Source organism: Panthera onca, chromosome A3 (assembly GCF_046562875.1).
Source record: "Panthera onca isolate mPanOnc1 chromosome A3, mPanOnc1 haplotype 2, whole genome shotgun sequence".
In the NCBI taxonomy this organism is placed as follows: domain Eukaryota; kingdom Metazoa; phylum Chordata; class Mammalia; order Carnivora; family Felidae; genus Panthera; species Panthera onca.
Genome location: NC_138341.1, coordinates 125,159,113 through 125,173,564, shown reverse-complemented (window position 1 = coordinate 125,173,564; position 14,452 = coordinate 125,159,113). Strand labels below are relative to the sequence as shown.

Below are 14,452 nucleotides of genomic sequence, written 5' to 3'. Positions count from 1 at the left end.
TAGTTATCATGAAAATTACCTGAGGTAGGGGGCCCGGCTTGGAGTGGAGGTCGCTTTTGTATTGTTTTGGGATCCGATCAAGATTTCTTGTACAACGTCCTAGGCAATGTGAATTTTCCTCTTGCCTTACATTTCCCGGCCAGCTGAGGGCAGGTGATGGGAGCAGAGGCAAGGAAGGAAAATGAACAGTTATTTGAGCACCCACTGGGCACTGGGCCCATTACACGCAGGCTCTCCTTTCGTCTTGCCAATGCTGTGCGATCTCCATTTTTACAGATGAACAGATTGAGCCTTTTTAAGGGTGTCTTGCCTGAAGTCTCAGAGCTAGTAGCAGGCACAACTAGGCCTCAGAAATCAGGCAAGGAACCAGGATTTGCATGTAGTGTCAGACTCCAAAGTCTTTCTGCGATATTTGCTCTGCTGCCTTCTAGAAGACAAAAAACTAGACAAGTGCTGGAATAGGCAACATTTGACTTTAATGACCTCTGGGTGGGGGTTAGGGGACAAAGGCTGGGATCCACCTTCTCTGTGGGTCAGGTGAATCATCTAATGACTGGGGAAGCTGTTACCAGGCCCCTGCCCTTGATCTCCACTCAGTGTCTTATCCTAGAGCAGGGGGTCACCTGTTTTTGCAAGGCCCTTGGGCTAAGAATGGTTTTTAACCTTCTGAAAAGGCCGTCAACGCAAAACCAAGCCAAGAATATACAGCAGAGACTGTGGCCAGCAAAGTCTAGAGTATTTACTGCTAGGTCCTTTACAGAAAAAGTTTGCTGACTCCTGTCTTCGGGAACGAGACACATTTTAGGTAGCAGTCTGCAGTAGAATAGAAGAGCCTTGTCCTTTCCTGGAGGGAGGGCCCATGGAAGTACAACAGTGTGAGTGCATGTTGGTGTGTGTGTGTCGGGGTGGATGTGAGTGTGTACGCGTGTGTGAGCATCTCCGGGCACAGGGTAATCAGAGCTGGACCTGCTCATAAGGGCCGATCCAGCTGTCGGCCAGTTCCCGCAAGGTGCTGTACCTCCGTTCGAACTCCTCCTGGCTGCAGTGCTGCAAGAGCTGACTCACCTCCTCAGTGAGGAGCGCCACGGCCAAGTGCTTATCCAGCGTCTCACTCCACTTGCTGCCCAGGATGTCGTCTAGACTGGCGGCACAGCCTGCTGTCCACTGGGCTGGCAGCATGTCGGGCTGGAGCACCTGGTGGCGGGCACTGAGCAGGGCTAGGATGTGGCGGCAGGGCAGGTGGAAGGCCTGGTTAAAGTAGCAGCTGCAGCTGGCAGGGGGCTGAGGCTGCACCCTATGGGTGTCCTCCAGGATCTGTATGTTCACCTTTTCTGAGCCGGAGCCAATGAGGTGCACCGATTTCTGGACCACAGCAAGCTCCCCCAGGCAGAGCTGGGCTGCGGGCCCCGTGCAGATGGCATTGAGGGAGTGCTGGATGCGGGCTTCTACTAACTGCTCCACTCTGGGGCTTTCAGGGCTGACGTCTAAGGGGGCGTGGTTGTTCTGGGGACTCAGGCCCAGGCTGGAGCTTGCCATGTCTCCAGAGTTCTGCTGCATGTATCGGAGCAGCAAGGTCATGCCTTGTTCCACACACGGGGTGGTGCCAAAGAACTGGCTGAGGACACGGGTGGTGACCTCCAGGCCCTGGAAGTAGCGGCTGCTCTCAGCCCGGCTTCTCCAGCGGTGGGCCAGCCAGATGCGGTCATTGAGCAGCCAGTGCGAGTGGAGCTCGGGCAGCTGGGCCGGAGGGATGCAGCTGCTCAGGAGCGTATACAACTTCCTCAGGTTGCCAGCTGTGGCCGAGCACATCGTGCTCTGCAGGGAAGTGAGGAGCACCCTCTCCACAGGCTGTTCAAGGGACAGCTGATAGAACTTGCCCTGGAGGAACTTACAGATGTGGAAGGCTGAGAGCAGAACCTCGGCTGCGGGGAACTCCATAGTGAGGGTGGGCAGGGGGAGGAAGTGGGGATCCACCAGGATAGTACAGACTCTCTCCCATGCTGGGTTAAACTTCTTAAACACCTGGAACATCTGGGCCAGGCCTTCAGCATCCTCCTTGGCAGGAATGGCGAAGTAGACGGCCCGGGCAAGATGACCCTCCAGCTGCACCCGAGGTCCATCTACCAGGAAGGTATATAGCACCTTGCCCACTGGGTTATAGGTCCGGTGGATAAATAAGATCTCAGGGAAATGGGCAAAGACACCTTGCATAAAGCAGCTCTGGTAGTTGAGGGTATCTAACTCAGCAGTCTTGCTAATCTGATACAGTAGCATAGGTGGGTTTGGGTCCTCAATCAGGAGCTCATTCAGCATTGACAGGGCCATGGGGAGATGGGAGATGTCTGGATGCCAAGGTCAAAGTACTTTCTCTGCAAGGCTGCTGTCCAGGAGACTCTCAGGATCTCAAGCTCCAACTAAGTTGAAGCCTGAGGCTGGACTGTAGTTCCCAGATCTTGTTCCGAAGATGGGCCTAGGGAGAGGAACACAAGTTTAAGGCAATAGTAGGGGCTCAGCTCTTCAATTATGTATCCAGACAATATTGCTTACTATGTAAGTATTGCTTATTACTGTGACAGTATTGCTTACTGTTCTGGGGGAGATATACAATAAATGTGTAAAGAGATAAAGATATAACAAATAAGGAAGGTTACAAAGACCACAAAACTGGGTAACAGGTAGAGAGTAAGGTGGGGGAGGAAGGGATACTTTGGCTAAGGTGGCCAGGGAAGCTCTCTCTGGGTGGGGAGAGAGGATGACATTGGAGCTGAGACCAATTGGTAAGGTGGCCATAGGAAAATTCAGTTCCAAGAGATTGAAATGGGCGTGAAGGCTGGAGGTGCATGTGGCCTTTTTTTTTTTTTTTTTTTTTAACAGCATTTTAAATATCTGTTTAGTGCTTTATATTTGCAAATTACTGCTGGCATCCATTCTTCCATTTGGTCCTGGTATATACAAGCGAACTGATTGCCCCCAAAATTGTATGATTCTGGGCAAGTCAGTGACACTCCCTCTGAGCCTCAACCCCTTGAACCACGAACAGGGGCTATCAAATGTGCTTGGCTTCTCCTGCCTCTCCATTAATCCCTCTATTAACTGCAGTACTCTGTTCAAATGTTGCCTCTATTTGGCCCCAAATCGGGTTACTGTCCCCATTCTACAGATAAGAAACTGAGGTTCAAAGAGGTTAAGTGACTTGCCCACCATTACTCTGTAAGTAGCCGGAAGCTGAGTCTTTGACTTCGGATCCTGACTGCTTTCCACACAGTACCTGAGGTCCAAACACCAGAGAGGGGCCGCAGCCTCTGACCTCTCACCTCTAACCCGGGTGGGAGGATGTAGATGTCAGACGTTCCCATTCGGAGTCCGGCCGGAGCCAGAAGAGAAGTCAACCTCCCACCCCTTTGGGGGCTGTGTCACGGCTGACCGCGGTCATCAACTGCCTCACACCTCCACCCCTTCAGAAATCACTCACCCACTGCCTGGCTCCGTCGCCATGTCTCCCTATTTGACCCTGCCTGACTCTGACTGACCTCTAGGCTCACCAACCGCGGCGCCAGCTTCGCCGTGACTCGGACCAATGGCCTGAAGAGTTCGCGGTCGATCTTTGGGGCATAGACCAATCGTAGCCTGGCGATTTGTGGGCGGGTGCTGTTCCTAGGGTTACGAGGGGCTCGGCTGGCGGTGACCAATGAAAGCCCGAAGATACTAGCATCCTGGCAAGCCTAAGCTCTGAAGCTGGAACTCCGGAGCCCCGCGTCTGGGGAGAAGACTCTGGAAGAGCCTGTTACTATGGAAACTCCTCAGAGGCCGAAAATGAAAAGGAAAATAAATTGCAGTGCTTTATGGATTTTTTTTTTTTCTTTTCTGGCCAAATTCCAAAGCCCCGGGGGATAGGAAAAGGTGCCTATGCAGTTGTACTGTATCTTCTGCCTAATGGGGAGATGGAGGCCCAGGTCTCAAATTCTGCCCTCTCCACCAGGGGTCAGGGGCCCAACCCTTAGAGTAGAGGAAATCCAGATCTCCTTGAGAGAGCTGAACCTTGGTGTTGCGCAGCCCCACCCCTTCCAGTGGTCTACAGAAGAAAGAGATCCAGAAAGGGGCTGTGACTCAAGATCCTGGTGCAAGCAAGAGGCAAGACCGACTGCTAACTTTGACCTCGGTTCCCCTGAAGGTGGTATCTTGGACAGCTGGGTAGCTTCCCAGCTTTAGGTGGTTAAAATTACCAACCAGCAACAACAACAAAAGTCCATGCTGGTGCTTAAAACTGAACCGGGGGCGTCCGGGTGGCTCAGTCAGTTAAGCCTCTGACTTTCGATTTCGGCTGGGGTCATAATCTCACGGTTTGTAAAATCAAGCCCTGGCTGGGACTCTGCGCTGACAGCGGGAAGACTGCTTAGGATTCTCTCTCTCCCCGCTCTCTCTGCCCATCCCCTGCTCTCTCTCAAAATAAGTAACTACACTTTAAAAAAAAAAAAAAAAGGAAGAAAATGTTCTGTTTGTATAAATCTAGAGGGTAAATTGGGATTCGAACAGGCCAACATTTATTTTTACAGGTGAGAAACCTGGGGTCAAAGAAATTAGAAACTTGCCCACAGTCTGCCAGCAAGTTCAGGCTGTGGAGTCTAGCCCCCACCCCCCTCGTCTGTTTGGACTCCTCCTGCTAGAATTCTAGGCAGCCTGAAATCAGTGTCGATGGCTTGGTTGGTAGCAAGAAGATGAAGTCAGTGGCGGACTCCTAAGTCTTTGAATTTAAGGCATCAGATTCTGTTTGGCTCTACAACCCCCATTAGGTTCCTTCCCTGTTCAAGCAGCACACATTTTCCCTGCTTATTTGATTTTATTAAAAAAAAAAACAAAAACCAAAACTTTATTTAATATGAATAAAAATAAGTACAAATAACAGATTCTTTGTAAAGAGCAGCAACAGCTAAGGATCACCCTCCATCCCTTTGTCCCTGGAAACAGGTCCTTTTACCAGGTATATTTCGTCTCACCCTATCCTGGGGCAGGAATTCATCCCTCCGACAGGAGTAAGATCTGATCTCAGGAGTCAGGGCAGAAAGAGGGGTGGGTGACCTTTCAGCATGGAGATAACTTTGGCCTTGACAATGAACGAGGTTCCCGAGGAATGACAAAGGTAGGGCAGAAATGGGGTGGATTCAGAGGACTGTCACATAGTGGGGTTCCTCTTCTCCCTGTTGTAACAATCTTCCTAGCCCTACCTAGGAAGACATTGGTTAAAATGCTGACCCCTGGCACGGCCTGCCCACTTTGAGTTCTCAGACTTCCAAGGAGAGGGGCCTGTGGTCCAATGTGCCCGTGCAAGTGCCTTAATCATGAATCGTGGCTCCAGCAAGCGGGAGCCCCTCGCCTTCCTCTTGCTTTCCCCAGAGGAAAGGGAGGCGGCCCACATCCTTGAAGTCCTCCGGCTGCTGACTGGGCTCGGGCGGCTGGCAGGGGTCAGCCCAGATGTCCACAATCTTGCGCAGGGTGGAACAGCGCTCCTCCAGCTCTGGCCCCTCACTCTGCATTAGCAGGTTTGCCAGCTCCCTGCTGAGGTCCTGAATCACATCGCTCCGTCCTTGCTTCCCAGGCTGGCCTGTGTTCGGGACCGCAACAGGGTCCCGGAGCTCCCCACTGGGCCCAAGGAGGTGCTGGTACCTCTTCTGCCACCGGCGGCACACCATGGCTTCACCCACAGGCTTCTGGCTGGTGTGCAGCAGGGCCAAAATGTGCCGGCATGGCAGGTGGTACCACTGTTGAAAGGAACAGCTGCAGCTACAGCCATCCTTGCTCACCTGGTGAGAATCCTCTAGTAGCTGAATGTCCACAGAGGAGCCAGCCACGTCCACCAGGTGGGTGGAGTTCTGCACCACCTCCCACTCATTGTGGCACAGCTTATAGGCCAGTTCAGAGCCACTCCCGTGCAAGGTGTCTAGCATGCCCTCCTGGGAGGGCTGCACCTGTGGCTGCTGCTGCAACGGCGCCCGCTGTGGCTCTGGCTTTGTCTTTTCCACAGGGAGCCTGGTGAGGCTCCCCCCACAGACTCCAAATGCCTTCTTGGACTTTGGCGGCATGCTGGCTGGTCGGGCTCTTTTTAACTTGGGAGGAGCTGTGGGCAAGTTTTTCAAGCCTTTGGTATTAAAGAAGTCTATATAATCCACAAAGCGGAGGATGCAGTCCAGCAGGGACTGCTGTTCCCGAAAGAGGCTGGACACCTTGCTGGTGACAACGTCTAGGCTGTCCATGTACGTGTTACACGCGTGCAGGCCTTTCCTCACGTGCATGTACCACAGCAGCTCACAGGAGAACCAGTGGGCCTGCAGGAAGCTGAAGAGCTCCTCGTCCAGTAGGGCTTGGGACATCTGACAGAGATTTTGCAGGCTGGCATCAGAAGTGACAAACACAGCCTCCCGCAGGGCTTCCTTCATGAGCCTTTTAAAGGATGGATTTGCCGAACTACGATGCAACTTCTTCTCCAAGAGCCGGGTGGTGTGGTAGATGGACAGGAGGATGCGGGCAGCAGGGAAGATCTCCTGCAGGATGGCTCGATGGGGGAAGGACGGGTCCACAAAGACCACCTTGACCTTGGGCCAGTCTGTGTTGAACTCTGTGAAGATACTCAGCATCTTGGCCACGGAGGTAGCTGTCTCAGCCTTGAGCACGGCAAAGTGTACCACTCGGCCCTCTCGCTCCTTGTTCTCCACCAAGAAAGCATAGAGGATGTGGCCCTGGGTGTTCTCCACGCGGTGTAGCAGGAGATTCTCTGGGAAGCGGATAAACAGATCGGTCATCTTGCTGCTCTGGAAGCTGAGCCGGTCCAGGTCTTGGCTGTTGCCCACGCTGAGAGAGGCCATGGAACCCTCATCCACCTTAAGAAAGTTTTTCATCACTTTTGCTATCTTGGCCAGGTCAGAAGGAGTGATGCCCTCCTGCTCTGGCTTTGAGGGTGCTTGGACCTTGTCTAAGCAAAATGATGGTTCAACGGGGGACTTCTTGGCTAGGTCAAGGTCTTTCTTGGTCGCAGGCTGCTCAGGCTGGGGTTTCTGCAGGTACATGGTCTTTTGAGGTTTGCCAGTGGTGTCTCCTCTGGGTCCTGCAGTTTTGGAATCAACATGGACATGCTGGGTGTTGAGTTCACTAATGAATAGTCGATCCAGTTTCTCATTGTACCGCAGGAGCAAGTATGCTGGGCACATGTCTGCCTCTGATGTTCTCTTCCTGTTTGACTGGGTCCGAATACAGACAAATTTCACCTGCATGTATCTAGGGAAGGTAGATGTGACAGTGAGAAAGGTACTGCCCACCCCTTTCCCTTATAAGACAAGACCCTGGAGGGATTTACAGTGACTGATGGGTTTTCCAGAGACCACGAGGCAGTGTAGGGTGTAGGGAAGGAAGACTGACATTCATCCTCCAATCCCAATTCGGTGTCTTTTGTCAGGACCCTGTCCAACTAACACCGCATCCATTCTCATGTATAGCAGTTTAAAGCCCCACTCCTTCCATGCACTCTCTGTGGCCCAGCTGAAGCTCCCAGGGATTCACTGTGAGACCAGACGGGAGAGAAAACAGACAAGAGGCAGCAGCAGCAGGCCGGCTGATTATGCACTGTTTAAAACGTTGCCTCTGGGGCCCCTGGGTGGCTCAGTCAGTTAAGCATCTGACTCTTGATTTTGGCTCAGGTCATGGTCTTGGAGGTTCATGAGTTTGAGCACAGCGTCGGGCTCTGTGTTGACAGTGAGGAGCCTGCTTGGCTGCTTGGGATTCCCTCTCTCTCTCTCTCTCTCTCTCTCTCTCTCTCTGCCCCCCCCCCCCCGCTCTCACTCTCCCCCACCCCTCTCGCTCACCCTCTCAAAATAAATAAACTTAAAAAAATATATATCCCCTTCATTCCTGCCTTTTGGGAACTATTACCTTTGCCTCCTACTCCTCCAGACAGCAAAGATACAAGTGGCCCTCTCTCGGAGGAAAGATCTCTATTCATCTTTCATCTAAGGAAAAATGTCCAAATCCTAGGAGAGTTTGAGAACCCCTGGGCTAGATGATCTTCAGGTCCCTACCAGTTTTGCCATTCTGGGCTGAGAGTGAGGATTCAAAGGAGAAGAGTCAATAAATTGAATCTCTGCTCTTTTCCTCTTCCTATCCCCATTCAACCCAAGCTTCAAGGCCAAATCAGCTCCCACCTTCCCCAGGAAGCCTTTGTGGATGTTTTCAACCCATAGTAACTGCTCCTTTCTCTGAATTCGTAGCATTTACTTAACACAAAAGGCTCAAAATCGTCTCTGGGGGGCAGTATACCTAGTGGTTACACAGTGGAGACCCTGGAGGCCGACTGCCTGGATAGTAATCAGGGCTCTAGCACTCAGAAGCTCCTTGACCTTGGGCAAATCACTTTATGATGAGACTGTTTTATGAAGAACATCACACATAAAATGAGACTCTTTTAATAAGATTGTTATGAAGGTTAAATAAGCCACAGACACAATATTTAGCCCAGAGCCTGGCTACTGTTATTATAGTTCCTATGCCTTGTGACACTCTATCGGGTGTTTATAAAGTACCTTTACAATTGGATGGGGCTAGGGGGTGCCTGGGTGGTTCAGTCGGTTAAGCGTCCAACTTTGGCTCAGGTCACGATCTCAAGATTCATGGCTTTGAGTCCCATGTCGGGCTCTGCACTGACAGCTCAGAGCCTGGAGCCTGCTTTGGATTCTTTGTCTCCCTCTCTCCCTCTCTCCCTGCCCCTCCCCCCTTGCGCGCTCTCTCTCTCTCTCGCTCTCTTTCAAAAATATGGGGCGCCTGGGTGGCGCAGTCGGTTAAGCGTCCGACTTCAGCCAGGTCACGATCTCACGGTCTGTGAGTTCGAGCCCCGCGTCAGGCTCTGGGCTGATGGCTCGAAGCCTGGAGCCTGTTTCCGATTCTGTGTCTCCCTCTCTCTCTGCCCCTCCCCCGTTCATGCTCTGTCTCTCTCTGTCCCAAAAATAAATAAAAAACGTTGAAAAAAAAAAAATTAAAAAAAAAAAAATAAATAAACTAAAAAAAGAAAACAAAAAACAATTGGATGGGGCTGTCATGAAGCGGCAGGACTGAGTTACTTCTCAGTGTATTCCAAGCACCTAACAATGTTATTCCTTCAGCAGATGCTTATCAAAGATGTACTAGGTGAATGACGCATAGATCATGGGTGGGACAGGTTACAACCCTGCCTCTTCAGGGAGTGTCCCGGCCCAAAGACCAGGAGAGAAGGGGAAAAACTCTCAGCCCCTGGCATGCAATGACACAGCCTGGGCACCTCACTAACTCTTTTCCAAACACTCTAATCCGGCTGGTCCTGTCTGCCCACTCTGTGGGGTAAGCTTAGAAAAACAGGATACGCCAGGCCTGCAATAATAGGGCGGAGTGGGCTGAAAATGCCTGCACCTGTTGTGTGCACAGTGCTGGGGCTACGACACCATCCCCAGGTCAGGGCTGGGAAGGGGCTGGAGCAGTCCAATAGTATGGCAAGGCCAGTCAGTGGTGGCCGCAGTGTGGCTTCTGCCTACATTCCCAGTCTCCTTTTCCACCCCCTCACCATCTTCTTTTTTTGTGCCCTAGAAAGACAAAGTGTCTACAGCTTCCTGCATTCGTTATGCTAGGTCTCACTTCTCTGCCTGTGCTCGTGTTTGTCTCTCTCTGGAACACCCTTCCCACCTGCCTTCACCTCAAAGCTTACTCACCCTTCAGGACTACGTGGAACGGTCACCTCTTCTAGAAAGCCTTCCACAAGCCCGTAGATTGGGCCCTGCCCTTTTGCTGGCTCCATATCTTAGCATGGCCCTAGTTCATCAAATTAGATGGAATTTGCATGCTCTTAGTGCATGTTAGCCTTGTCCAAAAAAAAAAAAAAAGAAAGATACTGGAGAACGTTAGCCATAAAGCTTTTTCAAACCTTTCCTGGTTCCATTAATGACTGACTATGCCTCCAGGGGAGGAAACCTTGGCCTTGTTCTTAATTCCTCCTTCTCTGTGTCTATATCCAATATGTTAACAAGTGTTTTCCATTCTTTCCTACCAGTACTACATGTACTAAGGTATTCTATGCCAGGCTATATTAAACCCCTAACATGCATCACTTTATACTAGGAAAAGGGTTCTATTATCCTCATTTTACAGATGGGGAAACAGGCTTTAAAATGTTCTCAAGGATGGGGATCTGGGATTTGAACTAAGCCTGCTTGGCTACAGTCTGTGTAGTTAACCCTTATGCTGCCTGTCCGCTTTCAAAATATTTCTCCTTTTTCAGAATACCCGACCCTCAACACACTGTTCAGGTTCAATAACTTGCTTAAAGATCTGTAAACATAATGTCTTTGTTGGCATCGTATGTTTCAAACATAATGGGTACTAGGCTGAAGTCTGTTATTTTTTCCCCCGCTTCGTTCAATCTTTTTTATTGAGATAGCACTGACATACAGTGAGATATACAAATCTTTTGTTAAGAATTCGTTGAGCACTGCGGTTATTTTCATCTGTACTTAGTTGTCTAAGTTAAAGCATTGACTCCCTTCAAGACAGGAACATGGTTTCACACCTTTCTGAATCCCCCTGACTGCTTATATCTAAGGGTGCCCAGCCAGGATCTGGAGGCAGGGAGTCAGCCAGCCTTGCTTCCCATGTACTTTGCAGGTGTCTGTATTCCCTACCGGACAGCACCACCAGTGTGCTCCCAGTGCCTGCTCCCACGCGTGGAGCACACCCGGTGCTCTAAGCACGTGTACTGAATGAGAATTAAATGATTGACTATGGCACAGAAGGTTCTCCTTATAAAACATGAAAAGTATACTAGGAAGACCACTGAGAGGGTTCTGTCCAACAACTTGGCTTCTAGTCCGAGCACAACTACTTTTACTAACTATGGACAAGTCCTTTGTTTAATTTCAAACATTTACCAAGTCCTGCTATGTACCGAACACTATACTAATTGCTACACAAACTAATTAGCCAGTCTCTGCTCTCTAAGTCTAGAGTTAGAGACTCTAGACTCTCTAGACTTAGAGAGCAGAGAGAGAATTACATAGGTAGCCAGTAAAGTCAAAATTAAGTGAATGGTTAAAGAGAGGTACAAGCAATATATTTATAACTGACCGAACAGTGATTCACTCTATAGGGATTGGTACAGATTAACTAAGCCTTTTAATTTTACATAAGATTTGTGTCCTTGTGTGTAGATCGCACCTTGAGCAATACTAGGATCTTTATAGGTGCGGTAAAGCCATTTTAGAAAATATAACCTGAGTTAGGAACAAGACTCAGAGTCAGAAGATCTGAGTTTAAATTCTAGCTCTACCACTTATTAGCTGTGTGAACTTGGACAAGTCATTTCACTTCCTCTGAGTCTTCAACTCCTAATCTGTAAATTAGAAATAACAAGAAGTTAGAAATAGCAAGAGTACTGACTGGTCTGTAAAAGTCGGTACCTGATCCAAAACCAATCAGAACCACTACGAAGTGAATTCATTCAAAAGGTTGTGACTGGATCTGTGGGTTGCCCTTAGCCCCCTTCTTCCTTCCCAACAGAAAGCCAACTTAATTTGGGTTGCCATTACTCCCCCACAAAGCTAAGTACTTCAGGGCTAGTCTAAGCCAATTGAGCTCATCTCATTGGGAATGGGCATGGATACTGGCCCAATTCTGGAGAAAGAAACAGGATAGGAAATCTGCAGGAAACTGAGGAAGGCTTTTCATTTGGATGTGACCCCTGCATCTGTACCAAGCTGAGACCTGAGGATGGCAGAGCAGTAAGAAACAAAAAGCCAGGGCCATGGAAACAATCACCTTCACAGACCCACCTCTAGGCTTCTAAGAAATAAGCCATTTTGAGTCAGAGTTTTCAGTTAATTGCAGCCAAAACTATCCCTCAGAAACAACATATGATAGTAAATAGAGGGGGAAAAAGATTTGAGAGGAACTTTATCTTGAAATAGGAGCCTGAAATTATGAAGTTCATATTATCTTTAACAAAACATAGGTTATAATGGCAGCTATATACCAATTCTTAAAATAATCCAAGAATAACTTACAGTGTCAACTGTTGTTTTTTTGTTTTTTTTTTTTTCCTGGTGCATTTCCCCTCAAACACTAAGATATTTTATTTCCTGTCTCACTTTTACAACACGGAAAGGTCAGTTTTACTAAAACATTCCTGGGCTTTATCAGGTTTCCCAAAGGCCTAATTTTATTCTTTGCTATGCAAATCCTTCGTTTGTCAAATTCCTATCACATCATCATCTTTGCTCATTTTTCTTCTCCTCTTGTTCACTGGTGTCAGGCTGAGGGTGATGTAAGTAAGGAGTTCTCATTACTTTCAGAGATTTCACGAAGTCTTGCTCTTGGGAGAGGTGTAATTTTTGTTTGCAGTTAGTTTTATCTCCATTGTATTATCCTGATGTTTACCACACTTATTGATTAGCCAGAAACTGACTGCCAAAGATATTAATGGGACTGGTAGGGATAAGCAGGAAATTATTAAGTAGTGACTAATTTTATAAGTGGCTGGTTTATTAGCAAGACTTTTGTAGGACATTGCTTTCCTACTCGGCCTTGTGACTATGGATACATAGAAAATGAAAAATCGGGTAACAAGGGCCTAGTTCACAGGGTGTAATGAGGATTAAATAAAACAATGCCTGTAAAGTTCTTAGCACAATCTCTGGAATGCGGCCCCCAAAAATGTTCCAAAAAAAGGTAGCTATTAAACCGAATGGCAATGGAGAGAGACATGAGAATACTTCCTGGACTGTTTGAAGAATTATCAATCCTCCCCAAAAGACATAACAAAAGCAAAAACACAACTGCCATATATAAAAATATGAGAGGGAAAACCGGGCATAAAAGCATCGAAATCTCCCAGTTGAGTGGGACTTTTGGTGGTCTAGTGATAATTCCCGCAGCACATGTGATTCTCAAAGTACTGAGTCAAAGTATCGCTTTCTACCATGTACTGATTGCAACTGAGCGCTGAGAAACTGAGCACCACGCTTCCGCTCCTACGTGCGTTCGGTTATTTGACCTTTACCATATCCACTTCAGTTTAGAGGATTAAACCGTCACAGAAATTAAGTCTTGCCCCAACTCAAGTGTAAAGCCTGTCTTTCTGACTCCAGAGCTCTCTTTTTAACTCCTTGATGGGGTTTAGGGCAGGCTGCCCCAGAATTTGCTACTTGGACGTGTGGATTATTTTGAGCTGAAAACAATCAAGGTCCAACAGACTCAAGATGAGCTTTTCACCTCTCCCTTAACTGCCTAGAATAATTTAGAGAGAGACACTCTGCCCATGCAGCTTTGACTTGGCCCACGTGGACTGTGTTCGAATTGGACCCGATTTTCAATTTTTAAAAAGTGGAGAAACTGACCTAAAGCCTGGATGTCTGACTTCCCTTGCCCCGAAGCCTGGCCACGGGGGATCTTCATTTTCACACGGCGGCCATTAGCTGCGGCTGATTAGATAGGGCCTGCTCTCCATTTTGCCCAAGTCCCACTTCCCTGGTCCCTGCTGCAGAGACCTGGTGTCTGTGGTTATTTCATCATTCTTTCTCTTATGGTGAAATTAAAAGTTGAACTTTCTTACCCGGGGCTGTTTCACCTGAACCCTGAAGACAACTGAGTTGTCAACCCTTTTCTTAGCCTCTCGGCCTGTTTTCTCCGCTGCCAGATGGCAAAAAATAGCTTTTGTCTATCATTCTCAATTCGGCCCTGCGGGGTAAAGCACGCACACAACGGAGAAGGATGCCTGGGGCATGGGGGAACGTTTGGAAAACGGCTGTGCATCTCAGAAGCTCAGGGACCATTTACAAAACGAATGAATGAATGAACAAACCAATCCACAACTGACCGCGTTAATTGCCTGGTAAAGAGAACACTGATGAAGGGAATCACCGCGAAAGCGTTTTTTTTTTGTTTTTTGGTTTTTTTTAATCCATTTGTGAAATCAGTGTACTTTGAGCTAGGGATACCGCAGGTGCTCAAAAAATGGGACAAATTACAGTTATTCCGGGGAAGCTGTAATGGAGTGAATGAGTGGAGGGGAAGTGGGTGGTCAAAAAGCGATGCCTGTGAAGCTTTGGCTCTTTTCACCAGGCACAGGGCAGGTGCTCAGCGCCCTGTTGAATGCTAAGACACCAGGGCCCAACTGCACTCCCTCCACGTCCAGGCCTCCCACCAGGGGACAGTCCGGCCTCCTCCCCACCCCCCTGCCCCGCCCCCGCCCCCGCCCCCGCCCCGCCCTTACAGGATGTCCTCGCGGATTGACGTGCCGTGGTTGAGGTTGTGGAAGCGGACGGAGACGCAGTCCCTGAGAATGAAGGAGCACCTGTTCTCCTTTTTGTAGGCGCTGAAGCACTCCTTGAAGTCCTCGTAGGTTTTGAAGCAGCTGCCCAGCTCCATGGCCGCCCCGCAGCCCGCACCGGGGGCT

The 14,452-nt window shown here is 49.1% G+C and overlaps 2 protein-coding genes across 5 annotated transcripts; both read right to left on the bottom strand.

The window, feature by feature from the left end:
* Nucleotides 1–454: 454 nt before the first annotated feature.
* ZSWIM1 (zinc finger SWIM-type containing 1) lies at nt 455–3,681 on the bottom strand. Of its 4 annotated transcripts, none has more exons than XM_060619374.3 (2): nt 3,202–3,681; nt 455–2,470 (listed from the first exon to the last, which is right to left on the bottom strand). In XM_060619374.3, the coding sequence occupies exon 2, from the start codon at nt 2,323–2,325 to the stop codon at nt 955–957; it is 1,371 nt and encodes a 456-aa protein (XP_060475357.1). In that variant the 5' UTR covers nt 2,326–2,470; nt 3,202–3,681; the 3' UTR covers nt 455–954. The 4 variants fall into 4 exon arrangements, with proteins under 4 accessions (XP_060475357.1, XP_081651483.1, XP_081651485.1 ...); XM_081795357.1 differs by having other exon boundaries at nt 3,269–3,681; XM_081795359.1 differs by having other exon boundaries at nt 3,315–3,681.
* Nucleotides 3,682–4,852: 1,171 nt separating this feature from the next.
* ZSWIM3 (zinc finger SWIM-type containing 3) lies at nt 4,853–14,424 on the bottom strand. Its single transcript, XM_060619301.3, has 2 exons — nt 14,270–14,424; nt 4,853–7,266 (listed from the first exon to the last, which is right to left on the bottom strand). Exons 1-2 carry the CDS (start codon nt 14,422–14,424, stop codon nt 5,331–5,333), a joined length of 2,091 nt encoding a protein of 696 aa, XP_060475284.3. The 3' UTR covers nt 4,853–5,330.
* Nucleotides 14,425–14,452: the final 28 nt, after the last annotated feature.